Source organism: Protopterus annectens, chromosome 12.part0, assembly GCF_019279795.1.
Source record: "Protopterus annectens isolate FY-2018-M chromosome 12.part0, PAN1.0, whole genome shotgun sequence".
Taxonomy (NCBI): domain Eukaryota; kingdom Metazoa; phylum Chordata; order Ceratodontiformes; family Protopteridae; genus Protopterus; species Protopterus annectens.
The window spans coordinates 1,181,633,672-1,181,653,696 of NC_056746.1; the positions used below are offsets into that span (position 1 = coordinate 1,181,633,672).

The following is a 20,025-nucleotide window of genomic DNA, read 5'->3' on the forward strand; positions in this document are numbered from 1 at the left end:
CAATTAACAGATAATATACTGATTCATAGGCAGCCTTTGCAACTTAGCCTGTGAGCTGTATTATTAGAATGTCACACTTGAACTCCTGGAGGAAGAACAGACAGAAGCACTGCAAACCCAAGCTGCAGGTAACGTGATTAGTTTCTCAAGTACTACAAAAAATGAATGGGGGGGGGGGGGTTATTAAATCATTTGCTTGGTCTAGCCTTTGCTGGAGGATTTGAGTACCTTAATGAGATCTGACAACTATCCCCACTTTACAATCACCAACAAACTTGGTTAGCCACAGTCTACTGAACTGATGTCAGCTTTCATGCTAAAACATCTACATAGCAAAGAGGGGACCCCGGACAGAACCCTGTGGACCCTGTGGGACACAGCTTGTAATACTTTTCTGACTTGAACAAACATGCTCGACCTTAATGGTATGGAATCTGTTATACAGGCATTTACCCATCTAGCACATTATGTATAGTTAATGCTGAGGTGGTTAAGTGTCAATCTCAGCATGAAAGACAGTTTTGAAGGATTTGCCAAAGTCCAGATAGGCAACACGGACTGTATGCCCCTTATTAATGGACGCAGTAACCCTTTTTAAAAGTTCAACTGGGTTGAGCAGGTATGAGCTACCTTTTAAAAAGCCAAAATGGAAGTCCTGCCATAAAGGAAAGCATAACCTTCACTTTCTTTGACAGAAGATTGTTACTAACAAACACGCTTGTTCTTAGTCTAAAGTCTAATCCACCAAGGAATACCAAGGCCACAGTGTTAAGCAGCTACCCTAGGACAGTGTGCCCTGAAGTGTTCATTCATGGTTTTGCCATGCTTAGCATAGTAAATGTGCCAGCCAATTTAAAAATGCTCAGTCACTGAGCAACCCTGCTTGTTTGGAGTCCCTTGTCCTGTTGGTGTAATAACTCACCTGCCTAGCAAATCAATGGTTATATAAAATATCTACTATATTCCCAGGTTTGGGACAGAAAACTGGCAGTCAGGTGGACTGATTAAGAGAAAGTTTAGAAACCAACTTGGTCATGAAGGACTTGGCCCTTGAGAATTTGTTGCCCTGTGCAAAAGCATATAACCCACACACACACACACACACACACACACACACACACACACACATACGTACATTGAAGACTGCAGTCCAGAAACTGTTTCAACTGAGGAGGCTGTCCAACATCACAGTCCAGCTTTAGTGGTAGTTCAAAGTGAAACAGAGTTTCTCTACAACAACATTCAGATCTGAGGTCAGTAAGAAGAGATATCCCACACAAATGGAGATGGAGGATTAACAAACCTGGGGGCAGAATGGCTAACAGATGCATCTTTACAGAGAACTATGTCAGGCTTGGCTTAAACAGGTTTAAGAGATATAAGAGGTCTTAAGGTACAGGGCAGGCGGTGGCAATTAGTTCTTTATACTCACATAAGTGTGAGAATCTAGTACATTTACATACATGACTCCCTAGAGGTGGGTCTTACTGCTTCGCTAAGAAAACATAAAATATGGTAAAAATAAATAGCTGCACAGCTAGCAAACATATCTTCAGGCTGTCAGCACTAGATCTTCGAGGTCTGAATGAAACAGCTTCTTAGTCTGCTGAATGAGAGCAGTGCAGTATAAGGGCCACAGGCTTTACTGTCATCATTTGAATGAAATGGGTAATCCAGTTTGGAGCAAAAACTGGTTATTTTCATTTTCTTCTTGAATTGATGAAGAAAATCATTTGGACCTTGAGGAGGTACGTGTTGCTGGAAGTCAAACAGTTCAAAACCAAGCCGTAAAACTTCAAGTGTTGCTCAAAACGTATGATGCAACTCAGCAAAAGTGTACAACACATGTTTAATCCAAGGAATACAGTACAATCCAGTAAGAGTATAAGTGCTTTCGTTTTAAACCCTTTAAAACTTAATCAGATACAAATTGTAACAGTTCTAAAGCCATTTAAATAAACTTCACCGGTCATGTGATCCTTTTAAAATTTTAAAGCAACATTCCCCTATTTTACATGCCCCACCAAAAATACGTACTGCCATTAATTCATGCCCTAGTATATATTAATTATGCATTTTTTAATTGTTGTGCTATTAAAATTAGTTTCTGTGATAGTCATACACAATAATCTTTATAACAGACCATTAATGATAACAATAAAAATAGCAGCAAAATATTGTTTTTATAACAATTGATCTCTCCCATGCTTTTAGTTTCAGGATGGGAGCAATACTGACATCCACGGTGGTGGTGCTGCAGTAGCATTGTCGCCTCACAGTAAGACGCTGTCTGGTTCGATTCTCAGCTAGAGCGTCTTCTGCGTGGAGACATGCGTGAATGGACGTACCTTCATTGAAGGTTGTGCGGCAGGGCTGGCAACTCGTCACGTAAAAATCAACTGCCAATCATTAGCAGTCCGGAGTTCCGCTGTGGCGACCCCTACCCGGGAAAAGCCGAAAGACACAACAACAACATGGGAGTAATACTGACAAGGTCGTTTAGTCCTGCTTGCCTGTATGCCTCTTGTTGCAGTTGCCATTTTAATTCATATTCCAGTATTACTGTCCAAGGATCCCCGCTTTTCTTACTCCACTCTTTCTAATATGCTAAATTTAAAAGAGTGGTCAGAGTGTTCACTTACGTGCCTAAACAGTGCATTGGTGGTTCTTTCTTTTTGAATTTCGTATAAATGTTCATTAATATGATTACGGAGCTTTCGCTTCATTTTTCTCAAATAAAAAAACCATCACATCCCTGACATTTTGCGATGTAAATTATGCCTGTGGTGTCACAGTTGTATTTACCCTTTATATTTAACTTTCTTCCCTTTAGGTTGATTTCAGTGCCCTGTAACTGTACCTCCCACATTTTGACATCCTACTAGTTAAAGCATTTGCCACTTTCCTTTTTGTTTCAACCATATTTTTTATGTTACTGCCTCTTCTATAAATAATAGTGAGCATTACCCCCCCCCCCGTGTCATTGATTATATTTGGGTGTTCTTGTAGCACCTTCCAATTATTGTTCAGAATCCATTTTATGCTGCCACTCTCTTTATTAAAGGTGGTAATAAAGGCATTATAATTTTTATGATTACCATAATTTCCAGTAATACTGGTGGTTACCTTATTTTGTAGGTTCCTTGTCAAAATACGTTGACAAAATCCATTTTTTCTTTTAGATGTGCTTCTAATGTTAACTCATTTAATAATCATGGTGGATAACCTCTTCAAGTTAACATCCCTACTAGGGTATCCACCTCTTTATAATAGTCTTCATCTAGGGTGCTCATTCTGGCTGCTCTATCCAATTGGCCATTTGCCACATACCTTTTCTGTTTAAAGGGGTGGCAGCTAGTGAAGTGGAGTAACATGTTGGTTTCCTGTATATACTAGCTGCATATTCCCCCAAACCATAATTCTTCCTAAGCATAACATCCAAAAATGGCATCTCATTGTTATTGTATTGGCATGTGAATTTAAGGAACTCTCTACTTTCATTAATATACTGTAGAAAGTTGTTTAATGCATCCTCATTATTTCCACATATAAGTAAGATGTTATCCAAATAACAGGTAAAATTAAACACTGTCTGTGTGAACACTGTTGTGCATGAATCTCTTTTCCCACTCCAGCATAACTACACTTGCCAAAAAGGACCCCACTGGGAAGCCCATGGCCACTCCTTTTTGTTTGCAAATTTCTTCCTCGAAGTATATGTAGTTGTTGGTGAGAACTATTTCTAAAAGTTCTAGAACATTGTTTACTATAGTCTGGTCCACGGTTTTGTTTTCCAAATAATCTCTAGTCCATTCTAGAGCTATGTTATGTGGAATGAAGGTGTACAGATCCCTTACATCTACAGTAGTCATAATATCTTCCTTTTCAAATCTAACAGTATTCATTTTTGACAGAAAGCCCCAAGAGTCCCTGCACAAATGTTGTTCTTGTGTTAAAAAATGTTTACACTTAGTATCAATATACTGAGCGCATGGAACAGTAATGGAGCTCCTACCATCCACTATCGGTCTCATAGGTGGATGGTTAACTGACTTGTGGATTTTAGGGACTCCAAAATTGTAGGGATTCTGGGTGATGTAACACTTAAGGTATTTAAATTCATCCATACCTATTCTTCTCTCTATGAACATGTCTCTGATTTGATTAGTCTCAAATATGCACTGTTTAACTCTGATCTACTTCTTTCATATGTTTCTGCTTGTAGCATACCATTTATGTTGTTCTTGTATATTTCCTGCTTCATAATTACACTACCTCCGCCTTTGTCGGGTTACATAACCCGTAATTTATTAAAATGTATGAAAATCCATAATTTCTTCCCCTATATCATTACTGTTGTTTTTCCTCCTTTTTTTTGTTATTGCTCTCATAATGAGCCCTTAAATCCATTTCACACATTTTTTCAAATATATTTAGGGTGGGGTGTACTGGTGGGTTATATGAGCTACTTGTTCTTAGTGTGTCATAAATGCTATTACTATTATCCTGCTTAAATTACAGTTGAAAATTCATTCTACGTATATACAGCTTTAAATCAATTAATACATTAGTCAAGTTCATTTCACTTTTTGTATAAAATTCATACCTTTTGCAAAATAATCAGCTGCATCTGTCCATATAGTATGTTCAGTGTGGTTACATCCCTCTCCTTGTATAGGACGACTGGGCCCTCTTTCCAACCCAATTTCGCTTCATGTCCTGGTTCAATTTCTGTTCTTTGAGCTATGATTTTCTCGTCCCCATGCCTGTTCAAGTATTCCTCCACCAGTATGGTGGTGCATTGCCTTGATAATAAGTGTTCCCTTTGCCCTGCAATGGGCCCTTCACATAGTTCTTCCTGTTGTAATATACTCTTTGTTGATTCTGTAGTCGTTCCGACCTCCTGGACAACAGAAAATCCTGCTGGTATAGGGCTGTTTGGTATAAAGCTGTTGTTATGCCAGTGTTCATCATTGATATTGTTTTCTTGTTCCATACTGGTATAATTGTCCCTTCCTGTTCCCATTGCCTGGTTGCCGGACTGTTCATCAAAACCTTTCCAAGTTTGTGAAGCCGGTGGGGGGGGGGGGAGGGGTAGGCTTTTCCCATTTCATACTCTATCTCATTTGTATTTTTTCATCTTATACCCCTTAGATTTTGCTATACTTTGTTCTATACTGCAAAATACTCGTCCATGCTTGGTTTTATAGTCCTGGTATGATTTGTGATTGACAATACTATCATTTAACCTTGTGACCTCTGTAGTTAATTTGTCGATGGACTTATTGTTATGGTGAACTATGAGTTCCATAAATTCGCACCCTTGCTTATCAAAGAGAGCTACAATGTCTTTATGTAAGGCTGAATTGATGTCTGCCCCAGTGGGATACCTCCATTTCCGAAAGCCTTTCGGCACTCTGTTTGCTTTAATATTCTCCAATAAATAAAAACTCTCCAACTGCAACTTTTTTTTTAGCTTAAACAGTTTTTGATCCAATAATTCCAGTCTCCGTGAAACATCTGTTGTTTCTATGACACTGTTCTCATCAGTGAATCCAACCCCTTTTTGGAGCCATTCATTAATGTTAGGAATATTATTCCATGCTGTTACTCCACAAATGCTATGCCCCACTGTTGCATTACTACCAAAAAGACCTAAGTTGTTACTTACAGTTATTGTATTGGCCAGTTCACTGGTAGTTTGCTGGTTCGCAGAAGTGTTTCTAAACTGTACCCAACAGGATAACTGGAGCTAGAAGCGGATGTGTGTAGGGGTGTGTTGTCTAAACGCAGCGATAGCTGCTGCATTAATAATGTTAAATTTCCAACTGTTTGCTGCAACACTGTGATTTCTGACCTCAAAATGCTTTCCCCTGAGTCAGGGAATAACGGCTGGGATAAACCATCGTTTCCAGCTGCCATACCAAACCAAAAACACAAAAAGAATGTTCCAAGACCACAAACTAAAAAATACATGTTGCTGGACGTCAAACAGTTCAAAACCAAGCTGTAAAACTTCAAGTGTTGCTCAAAAAGTACGATGCAATCCAGTAAAAGTGTAAAACACAGGTTTAATCCAAAAATCCAGTAAGCATACAAGCGCTTTCATTTTAAACCCTTTAAAAATTCATCAGATACAAATTGTAACAGTTCTAAAGCCATTTAAATAACCTTCACCGGTCATGTGATCCTTTTAAAGTTTTAAAGCAACATTTCCCTATTTTACACAACCCCCCCCCAAAAATACATATTGCCATTAATTCATGCCCTAGTATACATTAATTATGCCATGAATCCCAGGATTTCCCTTGCAGACAGCTGGAGCCTGGTGGCCAGTTGAGAGAAGTAAGCCCATAGGAAAATTTGTTTCTCTGGTGTTAGGCATGCCATCTGGGATGCTGTGTCCAGAATTCCTCCCAGGAAGATATCCTCTTGGTGGGTACCTGCTGGATTTTTTTTGTTGATTGTACACCCTAAGGAGGTTAGTAGGTCCTTTACAAAGGCTGTCTGCCTGAATAAGGCAGTCGTCTAAGTAGGGATAAATTTGAATATTTCTTTGTCTGCAAAAGCAATGGCCGGAACCAGACATTTTGTGAAAACTCTGGCAGCAGTAGATAAGCCAAAGGAAAGCGCAGAGAACTGAAAGTGCTGAGCTCCTGCCCTGAAGCAAAGATATTTTATGTAGGACTCCCTGATGGGAATGTGGAGGTAGGCCAATTTCAGGTCCAGGATGACTAGCCAAGCGTCCTTGGACAGCATGGGTAAGCATTTTGAATTTTGGGATCACCAGGAAGGTGTTTAAAATGGACAGATCGAGGATGGGGCATCAAGTGCCCTCTTTTCTGGGTACCAGAAAAAGTCTGGAGTAGAAGCCTTGGCCTATCTGCTCTGCAGGAACGTGTTGTACTTCTCCCAAGGAGAGCAGGGTATGAATTTGCTTTTGGGCCTCAGCCCACTGATTTGGTGGTAGATCTGGGAACCCATTGGGGGTTGGGAAGGGTGTGGAAGGACAATTTGCACCCGAGATACAATGTTCAGAACCTATTGGTCCTTAGTAATGGTGGCCCAGGTGCTTGAGTGAAAGGAGAGTCTTCCTCCTAGGGGTATGCGATGGTGTGCAAAGGTGAGGTAGGGAGGGGGAGAGTCATTGTGAGTTTCTGTCATAATGAAATGGCTTAGAACTGCCTGGTTTTGAAGTGGAGGCAGTCCACTGCTTAGATCTCCGCAACCCATGGGACTGCTGTCTTGGAGGTCTGTTTCCACGGGGCCTAGGCTGGCCCTGTTTAGTAGGTGCAGGAAAGGGCCAGCGCTTGGAAGAAAAATGCCTGCTGAACCAAGGGGGCTGTACCTGTAAGATATCCTTAACACTCTGCATAGATTTTGCTTTTTCTTCCATCTTTTTTTAACACTTCTTCTGCTTTAGTACCAAATAGGTTATCTTTGTGCAAGGGTGTATCCAACAATTTTGATTTGACATGGTCTGGCAGGAGTTGATCCTTAAGCCATGCATGACTTCTAATGACAGATCCAGTGACTGCTGCCCTGCAGCAAGCTTCTAGGGTTTCAAAACCGCAGTGCAAAGTGTGCTTAGTTACTTGACCAGCAGAGTACATTAATTCCTGTAAATCTTTAGATTCTGCCCATGCAGGAAAGGAGGTAATTTTTTGTTTAAGGAGTTCCAATGTATGTTGCTGATATTTAAGCATATGGAACTGACAATTGAGTCCCCTGATAGCAAAAGTAGCTGAGATGTATACTTTTTTATCACATCTGTTTAGAGCTCTGGAATCCTTGTCTGAGGGGGCTGAGATTCTTAGTTGAAGTAGCTTTAACCCCTTTTGGGCCTTGAGTAATGACCTCAGGGTCAACTGATGGGTTTTTAAAGAGATATTTGAGAGTCAGAGACTCTGTAGTACCCACCTGGCTTTCTGGGAGCAGGAGCGTTTGTGACTGAGGCAAGGGAGCAGGTGCCAAAGAATAGCTGGAAGGTGGTTTCTTGGGGGGGGGGGGTTGACCCCTGGGCCTAAGGAACTCGGTTAGTTTAGAAAGAATGGTAGCCATGAAAAAAGGTGTCTGTTTATGTCTGGATTCAGTGTTGCGAAAAACTTCCTTGGAAGCCAGTGCCTGCACAGCGGCTCCGGATCCATCCAAGGTAGAGACGACCGCAGGATCCTTAGAAGAATAAGAGTTTTGTGGCATACCGGACTCTGAAAGGGTCTCGGTAGAGGCCTGCGAATTAACTGAAGCAGGCATCAGGGGTTGTGAAAGCGCCTCACTGAATTCCGGAGAACTGACTACCAGCTTGGCGGTAGCGTCGTCAAAAGGTTTAGTCCTGTGCGGTCTGTCTCTGTCTTTACATTTTTTTGGAAGGTCTGCTGTCGGACGGCTCTAGGAAGCCATATCAGAATTCGAGGACTGTAACTGGAAATATCTGGCTACAAAAACGGCCTGACGACGAATAGTTCTGGCGTTAAAGCACAGAACCAAAGAGGGACATTGTGGTCTGGGCCTAGACAAGTGGCGCAGTAGGAATGGAAGTCCCAGTGTGGTATTTGCTTTCCACAGGTGAGACAATTATTAACTTTTTCTGACATCGGTTAGTGCAAGAAAAAAGGATCTCCAACGGGGTACTTAGCTTTCAAAGACTTCAACTTTAGTTTGGTAACAAAACTCGGGTAGCGGCCGACCGGCACTCATGCAAACTGCTTCTGCTTTGGGCTCCAAGGCAAGAAAGACTGATGTAATGGTGTCGGCTACCTTCTTTTATACCCCTGAAGACATGATGTCAGTCTTCAAGCGACAGCAACCAAAGCAGAAATACTTAGTCTCTGGTATTCAGGACGGCTGAGGGATACCCCAGCAGGGATAACCCAAATGTGATGACTGCAACAGTGGAACACGAAAAACATCCACTGCTGCCTTGGACAAAAGGAAGTCACCAGTACTAGTCTCATTTTTCCTTTCTAGATCTTTAGTAATACATTTGGAATTAATAGGGAATGGAGGAAAAGTGCAAAAGAAACTTCCTTGTCCACTGAAATGAGAATGCATCTGTTCTCCAATCTGAGATGCAAGGAGTCCTGGTGCAAAGGAGGGAAAATAACATTTATTTGCATCGGACAGCAACACGCAATCTGATCTTCTCCTCACTTTTTTAGAATGGGCAGGAATACCAGTCTGTCTGGGGTCGATTTATGAGGATCCTCAATGCACCTACTTAGTGAGTCTGCTAAAACACTGTCCTGAGCTAGGATGTACACAGCATGCACGGCCATGTTCCTCAGGGTAGCTAGGTCCCAAGCAATGAAACCACAAGTGTTTGTACTTAGATCAAAGCAATCTGACCTAGTTAGTATAAATCGTATTATCTGGTCTCTCCTTGTTTAAGTACCACATGACAGTGGTGCTGTCTGTGAATACTTGAACAGGACCTGGTTTTCAGATGTGGAAGGAAAAACTGAAATACTTGGATGCGGGCCCTCATCTCTTTCAGGCTGATGTATTCTTTCTTGAGTTTGGGGTGCCATCTGCCCTGGATGCTATAAATACTTGTCCATACCTCTTAGGCCTCGTCTGAGGCATGTGCATATATCTCTGGAGCTTGCCTTTGCTTTGAAGGGAAGTCCTGGATTGAGATGCACATGGGACACCCCCCATAAGATCTCCTTTTCTGAGACAAGTTACGAAGGGAATCTTTGTGTCTAGAGGGCGAGAGTGTTGGGACCATATGGTTTTCAGGTACCACTGAATATTTCTCATATGCAATCTGGCTAGAGGAAGTACTGGGTTAGCTGCTGCTATGGAACCCAGGGCTCTTAAAAGCTCCCTAGCTGAGCATGTGTCGAGGAAGGACATGGAGTGGAAGCAAGCTGTAAGGTTTTGAACCTTCTCCCAAGGCTTTCTTCTTGGTTTCCAATCTGCAGCTCAGGAACACTAGGTCCTGAATGGGATAAACGGAGGATTTTTTTGTAGCTGATGGTGAACTCCAACTGCAAGAGAAGGTTGAGAGTAAACTGGAGGTGTTGTAGTATGACCTGTGGTGAGGTAGCCTGGATGAGCAGATCATCTAAGTAAAATCTGAATTCTCTAGGTTTGGCAGAAGGCTATCACAGGTGCCAGGCACTTTGTGAATACTCTTGGTGCAGCTGAAAGCCGAAAAGGCTAAGTAGTAAACTGAACGTGAGATGAGCCAGTACAAAACCACAAAAATTTCCTGCAGGAGGTGAATGGGAATGTGTAGATAGGCATCCTTTAGATCCATACAGACAAGGTATGCCCAAGGAAAAATAAAAGGTAGCAGTGTCTGTAGGGAGAGCACTTTGAAAGTTGACACTTTTAGGAAAGTGTTCAGCAAAGAGATCCAGTATGGGTTTCCATTGTCCTTTTCTTGGAACCAAATACAAAGGATTAGTCTAGATAAAATCACTTTAGCTAGCAGATCTAGGAGATTCTCATTTTGATACTCTCCCTGTGAGATGAATAAAGACGCCTTGTTGAAGTTTGAACTAGTTTATTCAGTTAAGATGCAGACATCCGCTTGAACTAAGGGGGCCTGCTCAAGACTCCTGATATACCTCAATTAACCTTCTGGGAATATCTTCCCTGACTAAAATTTGTAGGGTGCTTTCTGGTCTCTCCTTCTCAGCAGAAGTGGTCTCTTCAGTCGTATGACCTTCTGACACCAAACCGGACTCCTGGGGGTCATGGCAGATAGCATAAGAGGTAGAGTCAGAGTTACAGCGGGTTCTGTAACCTCAGTGGGTACATACGAATTAGACTGGTGAGCCTGAGCTTCAGGCCTAGGCCTCTGAACTTTTTTCTTATGAGATGGAGGTATGAAAATCTGTCATACTGTAGTGGGCCAAAGGCTAAACAGGATTGCAAAGTCTAGGGCACAAAAATGGCAAATGGTGCAGACCTTGTAGTACTGCTCCATGCCAAGGCAGAAGAGGCAATGGATATTGAAGTCTTTGCAGGGAATTTGCCTTCTGCATTCACACTTGTCCTTCTTAGCTGACAATTAACACAGATACGGCAAAACAATTTATATAAGCAAAGGAAAGTTCTGGCAACAGGGTATATCTGTTTTTAGTACTTACAGTACCAACGACCACACCAAGATTTATCCAACAGGTGAGAAACCTGCACTCAGTCTGGGGGGAGACAGTATAAGGATTTAAGTTCATACATCTGCCTTCGCTTGCAACTTGTTATCATACATTGAATATATGATCCAAGAAAGATTAGGGTTTGGTATCCTAGATGGATGTCAGTAGTGAAAATTCATCTGTTCAGAATACTGCAACAGTGACCTCAGTCAGAACATTACCTTGTGGGTGGGTTAACTACACCAATTAGCTTCTCACCTCCACAAGGCACTGCTGCTGAAAACCTCAGCACCAACTATGCAATTTTTCCTCAACCTCCACCACAGGAATCTAACTGGATGGTGTGGTCTGGGAATGAGACTAACTCCTCCCCTCCCATGAAAGGCATGGCTGTCCTCTGCCAGGGCCTCAGCTGCCCAAACTGCTAATCAGACCAGTGTTACCTGTGTCACTGTTAGGATTTCCTCTCTCTATGCCATGGCACTGGCTTTTTCTGTGCTTTTTAAGTAAGTATTTTAGAAAGCTCCTTATGTTTTTCCCACTTCTCTAGACAGGTTAAACTATGCTTCTGTGAGGGTTCTCCCACTGAAGATGTCCCTTCCCTGACTTTGAGGGAGGAGTTAGGGGCTCATAATCACCTCCTTTATGGTTCACAAAGTTCCAGGTCCAGGAAGACACCTCTACCCAAGTTTTTCAGATCCCCAACACAAACTTACTATCACAGTCTTCTATAGAAAACAAATGGCAGTGTTTTCCAAGTACATGCTAGCAGTGATTTCTCCCTTTTAGAAGGCTTCTCCCTTTTTCACCGTTCTAGGACAGTTGAATTTATATGTAATTTTGGGGGTAGTGTCTTGTCCCACACCCTACAAAAAATGCTTTTAAATTTTATTTGGCAGGTTGAATCCCAACAAAGTTTAACATGGCAAGTTGAATTGTTTTTCCATCTCCCAGATTTTCCTCCAATCAGCTCTCACGGACCCTCCACCACTGTCTGGAACTGCCTTAAAATAGCTGACCTGTTGAATGTAATGTATTAGAACAAGAACACTTGTCCATCTACCTACTTCGTGAAAGTGTACTACATCGAAAATGCACTTTTGCGAAAGCCGATTCACAGAATCGGAAACAAATAAAAATAAAAAACTACTGTAAACACTATTTTCCAGTGGGGCAAGCCCCCCTGCACCCCCCCCATGTGGAAGATCACACTACAGTGGGAAAAAGGATACATTTCCTTATCCCCACTGTAACATGCTTTGGCAAATCATCTTTCGCAGACGTGCTGAAGTGGGTTTGACCTTCTGTTTCTCGATCTGCGTTTTCAACAAACAGGAGACGACACATATATAAATAAATGGATAGACAAGCAGATTTACTGCACTTCAGAGCTACCAGAGAACCAAATAATGGAAAAGCAAGACAGGTTGACACAATAACTTCAGTGACAAAAAACAACAGAAAACAGCACTTGCTTTCACGGCCAAGCTTCCTGATAAACAGACAGAAGGATATTCACATGCATTACATATCTGTCTGGAAGACTGACATCTGCTTATGGCTACTTCCTTCCATATTATAAAACAGCCTGCAGCAATGGACTTTAAGATGAGCAGCATGTGTTTTGATTAGAAAGGCCACCAATGTTAACCAAACAGAATTCATTTAATATAAGGCAGAATTCCTATTTCAAAAATGTTAAGCAAACTCAAATACTTTTCAGATAAAATGTTAACTGCTATATTTAGATAATCTTTTTAACTTTGTTCTGTATACTGAGGCTGTGCAGTACTCTTTTGTATCAGAGTTCCACCAAAGCACTTCAGAAATCAATCAATTTACTCAGTTTTCTGCTTACTAAAATTAAGAAAAAATAAAGACTTTCTTGACTCCTACATTCTCCTCTTCTGCCTACAGGTTTCCTTCCACCCTCTTAAAGCTTTCAGATTATAGCTCTCAGGTGTCCATATTTTCACAGACTGTCCAGATTTTTGCTTCATATTTTTAGTCTGTTCCTTATAAAATCTGTGTTTTTCTGGCAAATCACTACAGATTTAAAGTTGATAATAATAATGACAGATGCTGAGTTTCAGACTTCAAACCCTTCAGAAAACAGGTGCTAAAGCAAAAAAAATATTATATCAGCTAAATTTTTAAAAGCAATATTTAAAAACTGTCCCTACTTTAAGGCATTTGTCCCCCATTATGTTTGGCTTTGTCCAGATTTCTTCCCTTAGGAGATTTAGAGGTATGCTTCAGATATCAGAAATCTTCCAGGATTCCACACTCCTGCAGGCCTCTAAACTTAATATTCTTTGTCAAAACTCTAGACTTAGAAGCTAAAGCTACAAAAGTAATACCTCAATTTCTAATAGAACACACTGAATTCATTCAAGTTCCAAATTTTATGGAAGAATTAACAGAAAGTAAAGGAAAATAAGATGGCGCTGAATTAACAGCACAGAAAGGATGCTTCCTTCCTTTCTGCAAAAGCTGAATGCCATTCCCCCCTCCCTAAAAAAGTTAGCTTCCATAATTCTCCTTAGAAAAAAGCCATACAGTTTGAGGCCCCTTCAAATCTACCTTAAGCATGCTATGCCTATGTTACCAGTATGCAAACAAGTGCATGAACATTTATGTTTTACCTGAATAAAGTGTTTACTTATTAAAGGTAAGCAAGACAAAGCACTCACACCACTCCAGCTGGAACTAGATACTCTCAAAAACACTCACGTATCCTCTGACAAGTTTTGTACGAAAAAAGGACCAGGCAGGGAGGTGTACTTTCTCCCATTTATTTGCTTTACATCTAGAGCCACTGGCAAAGAAAATAGGAGAGACTCAGACAATTAAGAATATAATTAGTATGGTAATCAAGACAATTTGGCTTTACTCGCAAATGATATTATTTTGTACCTGACAAAACCAGAAAAAGACATCTCTGTGTTGTGGAACATTTTGAGAAAGTTTCAAGTCTTTTCAGGATATAACGTTAATGAAGACAAAACAAAGGCTATAGTTTGTGAGCTATGTACCCACATATGAACTGGTTCAGCAATACCCATATTTATGGGAACATGATAAAATGAAGCATTTAGAAGTATAGACTACAAAGAATGATGTTATGGCAGCTAAGCATATGTGAGAAGAGACTAAAAAGATAATACAAAAACTGAGATGCTGGAAGCTGCTGTTTGTGGACAGCAAGATGCAACTGAAAATATTTATTCCCTTTAGTTTTATATACAGGTCAGGTATATTTTCACCAACCAGAGGACAGACTGTGGACAATTAATTAATAAAGAGTTGAAGGAATTTATCTGGGAAGGGAAAAGTGCAAGGGTCAAGTGGGAGGAGTTGATCCTTCCAAAAGTTCGTGGGTTAGGATCACCTGATTTGAATGGATATTTTAGAGCTACACAGTTAAGGCGCATATGCATAACACAAGCAGAAAACTATACCTCAAAGCGGAAAGAGAAGATGATGTAGCAGGGGAGAAATTCAAAAAATTAGGAGAACTGGAGAACAACAACAAATATACAGATTATAAAGTAGCAGAAAGTACTCTAAAAGCTAAGCCAACACGAGAATGTTAAAATAGATTTTGCCAATAGGGATGACTGCAATTAAGGGTACAGAGAATAGGCAAGAGAGAGCTGGAATTTATTGGAGAAAACCGGCAAAGGAGCCAAGGTTTTGGGAGGAAATAACTAGAGAGGGAAAGGTAATAGAATGGGAAGAGGCCAAGAATACATTTGGACTGCAGGCTAAGGACTGCCTTCCCTTCCTGGAATTAATGTCAGCGTATGCAAAGAGAAAGGGCTAGGAGAAAGTGAAAGACCTGCCCTGGTAGAGTTTTTAGTTGAATCTAGAACTGAAACAATTGTTACAAAAAGAGATAATTAGTACAGCATATAAAATATTGCACAAGAACGATAGGAATCCATTAGAGCAGTTTATAAAAGATTAGGAAGAGAGACTAGGTAAGCAATTCACAAGGAAACAATGGGAGAACATATGCACAGCTACCAAATATGCAACAGCCTAAAAGATCTAGATTTTCTGCTTGGAAGTGTTTGCAAGGGTACTTTTATAACCCAAACAGACTCCAAAGAATGTTTCCTCAGGTAGATGCCAGATGTTGCAGATGTGTTGGAGAAGAGAGGTAACTAGGAACATTTGATTTGGGAGTGCAATGAATTGGCAGACTTTAAAAATTCATATTGGGAGAGCAAATGGTTGTAGCTAAGGAAATGGTGCTTTTAAGCGGTTTAATTTTGGTGGCTGTCAAAACACAATTACTAAAAAATGGAAATCCGAATCTAAACCAACTATATTTTATGTCCTGAATATTTTAACAGAGATAAAAAAACTCAAAGCGGGATCTTTAGAAAATGGTAAGACCAAATTACACAGAAAAAATGGTAACTGTGAACAATACATGCAGAATAATGTTTTGGAGGACTGAGGTTAAAGAGAAGGCAGAAATTGAGCAATTTATGTAGTGCTGGATTGATGATAGTTGTACAAAAGCATACATTTGATGCATAATATTTGTAACTGAGAATATGCTAATATGGCTTGTTTTCTTTTATATAAATTTATGTTTGCTTATGTCTTAAGTAATAATTCAAGAATTGTGTTAAAAAAACTGTCCTTATGAAAACATGTCAACAATGTACTGCTGGGCAGATATACATTCATTTGCAAAGAGTGCAGGCATAGAAAAAAAAGTTCTAAAGGACATACCACATTCCAGAGAACAGGATTTTCAAGAGTTGCATCACCGATAATCAAGTGCAGAGAATAGACACCTGATGCAGAGTCAAACTCTGTCTTTCTTTCAGCAGCATCCAACTCAAACTTGTAAACATTTTTACTGTCTGGCTCGGCAACAAATATCACCTCCTGTCCAGTCTTCTGGTTATGTAGACGAACAAATGTCTGTCGGGGAAAAAAATGGATGACAACAAAATTGATCATATACTCAGTATGCAACAAAACTGTATACGGAGTTAACAGTGCAGAATTACAGTGTTTCTTGCAAGTAAGCATCATTATACCATAAATTTCAAAATGCTGGTAAAATTAAATGCAGACAAGGAAAAAAAATGTATGCAGAAGCTACAACTGCATAATTGTACTTCTTACAATGCATACATATTGTTTTGGCACTGATCTTCATGCAGCCTTTAATTCAATCACATAGGCATCTTACAGTGAGACTTAATATCACTATTTTCTAAACCATTTTCAGGTAAGGACTGCAGTGACAGCAAGTTAAGCAGGTAGAACATATTCTATCCATAACAGTCCCCAGCTCAACTTGTGGTACCCCCCCCGAAAAAAAAATATTTTTAGGTAAACAGAGATCCAGTCTCTCCATAGGAGGTTACTAGGCTATTTGCTCTGAGGCCCTTATAAGCCTAGCCAACAGTTTAGCCTATGTTTAGACAACTCAGCACCCAAAGCCCCTGTCCAGCAGGGACACGGGTGGAATCCCATGGGGTGTACTTTCTGTTTCTCATCCAGTTATCCAGGTTGTGCTTAAAAAGGGATAATGAGGTACTCTGCTTGAAGTGGAGAGGGAGTCTATTGCACAGATGGGGGGGGGGGGTCTCTGGGACACAAATCTGTTCAGTGAGTCTTGTGACTGCCCAGAGTCTTCTCATCATGGGTTATGCTCAATAAATCTCCAGTGGGAAGTGCCCAGGAAGCAGCCCAACAAGGTGTGCATATCAATTCAATTTACTCCTCTCAGCATGGAGGATCAGTGGCTGTATTCAAGAGATTTAGCAAGTCAAACCACAAAAAACACCAGAGAGGAGCTAAATAAGACCAACTCAAGAAAAAAACTTGTAAAGACCAGTAGCCGGCAGGAAAATCAACAAATTAACAAACTGGAATTAGCATACAAAATCTTTATTACCGCTTTCTTCAGAATAAACATCTCCAACATCAACCAAAACTTATACAAATGTTTAACCAACCGCAACTACCCTACTAGTTAACATGGCAGTAATTAAGTTAAAGTAACACTCTCATTCATTCATTAAAATACATAAATATTCAGCCCATAAAACCATTCAGTTATAGTTAATATAAACCCTCCTGTTTTTTTTTTTTTTTTAAAACACTTCATATTCACCATATCATTCAATCCAGGTAACCCATCATCTGCCACAATGATTCTTTTTCTTTTAAATAATTTTTAAAATCCCCCCTCTGAAATCAAAATACCCCTGTTCTAAGACGGAGAAGAGGAATTTTTTTACATCTCTGGCAATGTAAAGTGTGCTTGTGTAAGACATTGTTAGAGTCATTCTTTTTAATGCAATATAAATGTTTCCTTATACGTTCATAAAGTCCTCTGGTAGTCATTCCAACATAAAAAGCAGAACAACCAGCACAAACACAGATGTAAATAACCTCACTGCTTTTACAACTAAACCTCCCAGTAATAGTTATAGTACAGAGTGGGTTGTCCAATAATACATAGGGGCCTTCTAAAATGTAACAATGGTTACGTAGACCACAGAAACATCTCATTTGATTTCTGCGTAAAGAAATTACTGGGCACAATTTTAGTGTTGTCTTGTAACAGTTTTTAAATTAACATTTTTTTACATACAAACTTAGGTGAACGTCCAACTACATTAAATAATTCCTTATTCCCTTGTAAAATTTTCCAATTATTTTGAATAATGGTATGTATTTTATGACTATCCACTGTCATTTCTAAAATACAAACCAATCTTCTCTCAGTGCTATTATCCTTCCCAGAAACAGCCTTCCTACTAACGAAGGGATGTTTTAAAATGGGGGGAAAATAATGTATTTCTCTTAATTATTTCTTCTTTCAATATTTTTTAAAAATGCTTCATTATAACTCCTATCCAAGAATAACCTGGTTATAAAGGAACATTATTCTCTCAAATATAATTCATTAGTGGTCATTCTGCTTGCTCTTGTATACTGGCCTCTAGGCAAGTTTTTCTTAAATCCTGGGCGATTGCTCTTGTTAGACAAATAACTGTTAGTAAATGTTTTTTTTTCTATGAATGCAGCTTTCAAAACTCCTAGAACGAAGAGTCCCACACATCTAGAAAATGAATATGGGTACCGCAGTCACCCATAACAAACTTGAAAAACTCAGACTTCTCATTTAAAGCTTTTAAAAACTTCTCATAATCAGTTGCTGTTCCTTCAAGCACAAAAAACAAATAGTTAACAAATCACTTATAAAAGCACACTTTAAAAGAATCTTTGGTTGGTTGTCTTTCGGCTTTTCCCGGTTAGGGGTTGCCACAATGGAACTCCAGTCCGCTAATGATTGGCAGTAGATTTTAACGAACACTGAGGTGCCAGCTCGACGTCCAACCTTCAATGAAGGCACGTCCATTTACGCATGTCTTTCGAACACCCATCCAACTGCGGGGAGGACATGCAGACTCCATACAGAAGGCACTCCCTGCACTCCAGCCGAGAATCAAATAGGAGAACCTCTTGCTGTGAGGCAACAACACTACCGCTGCACCACCGCGGATGGAATCTTTGATAGAATTTAAAACAAATTCCCACCACCCCAACAAATTTGCAAAAGACGGGGAGGCTGGGGACCCCCAAAGCCACCCCTTTCTTCTGTTTATAAAACTGGTTACTGAAAATAAAATAGTTATTTAATAAAACTTCTAAACTACAATAAAAATTAATTTGATGGGTTGAAAAGTCAGAGAACGTAATTAAAAACTGTCTAACATACTCAACCCCTTCTTCTTGGGGTATAGAAGTAAATAAAGAGCAAACATCAACCGTGCAAATAATGTTTTTCTCAGGCAAAAACTTGTATGCAACATTAAACTCACGGAACTTATACAAAAAGTTCCACAAAGCCTTAATATATGAACCCAAACTAACAACTAATGGTTTTAATAAGGCATCTATCAACAAAGAAATGCCATCTGTAATATAATTTGGGGCAGAAACAATAGGCTGAAAAGGGAGGATTGTCAAATTCAAATTGGAATGCCGAACACACCTACCCTAGGATTTAAATATATTGCAAAAATTATACATTTCCTGGTCCAAACTGCCCTCCATGAAATTGTCATATAAAAAGGAATATACGTATTTATACCATTCATTATCACACAAACTTATAGTTTTTACATATTCATCTTCATTACTCAACATCTCCTCAATACTTTCAATATATTTCTCTTGGCCCATTAATACAAGACTACTCCCCTTGTCAGCCTTCATTACTCTTAACTTTATAGTTTTCTTAATTTCATTCAAAGCCTGCTTTTCCTGAATACATAAATTAAAGAACCTTTTTCCTTTAATTTTGTTATTAAAAAGTTTCCTGATGGCATTTTCACATGGAGTTTCAAACACCTTAATGGTGTGATTCAATGTGGGATTATAACTAGAAGGTTTTATAAACAAAGATTCTCTTATATTAACATCACTCAAAATATAGCGTACATTTAACTTCCTTGAAAATGCTTTCAAATCTAAAAGTTCTGGACAGCTCAGCCCTTGGAGTAGGAACAGATGTTAAGCCTAGCTTTAAAACATTTTTGTGAATGTCACTCAATTCAAAATTTGACAGGTTACATACCTTGTTTTCATACCTGTCTAGTCGTCCGTTGATGAATCCGACCTGATTCATCCCCGTGTTCATAGTGTCCGAACCCTTTCTGTCTTTTTCTCCTTCCTTGGAAAAGTTTTTGGCCTCGCCCCATTTTTAACAAATTCAGTTGAATCTTTCTTTGAGGGGGAGAGTAAAGGCAGTTTGTCAAAATCCTTCCTCCTTCTCATCGGCTCCACTGCTGTTCAAACTCTCAGTAATGACATAATGGACCGTCCCCTTTACAGAATGCCTTCCTTCTGATTGGTTCTTCCCTCATGAGCT

General features: G+C 39.8%; 1 protein-coding gene across 2 annotated transcripts in view; it reads right to left on the reverse strand.

Annotated features, from left to right (window-relative positions):
- The window catches only part of RPN2 (ribophorin II), a gene marked incomplete in the record, with an annotated part of 690,715 nt that overhangs the window by 332,989 nt on the left and 337,701 nt on the right, over positions 1-20,025 (reverse strand). For both annotated transcript variants that reach the window (XM_044090218.1, XM_044090217.1), the window contains 1 exon segment: positions 15,858-16,052. In XM_044090218.1, coding sequence (XP_043946153.1) covers positions 15,858-16,052 — 195 coding nt within the window.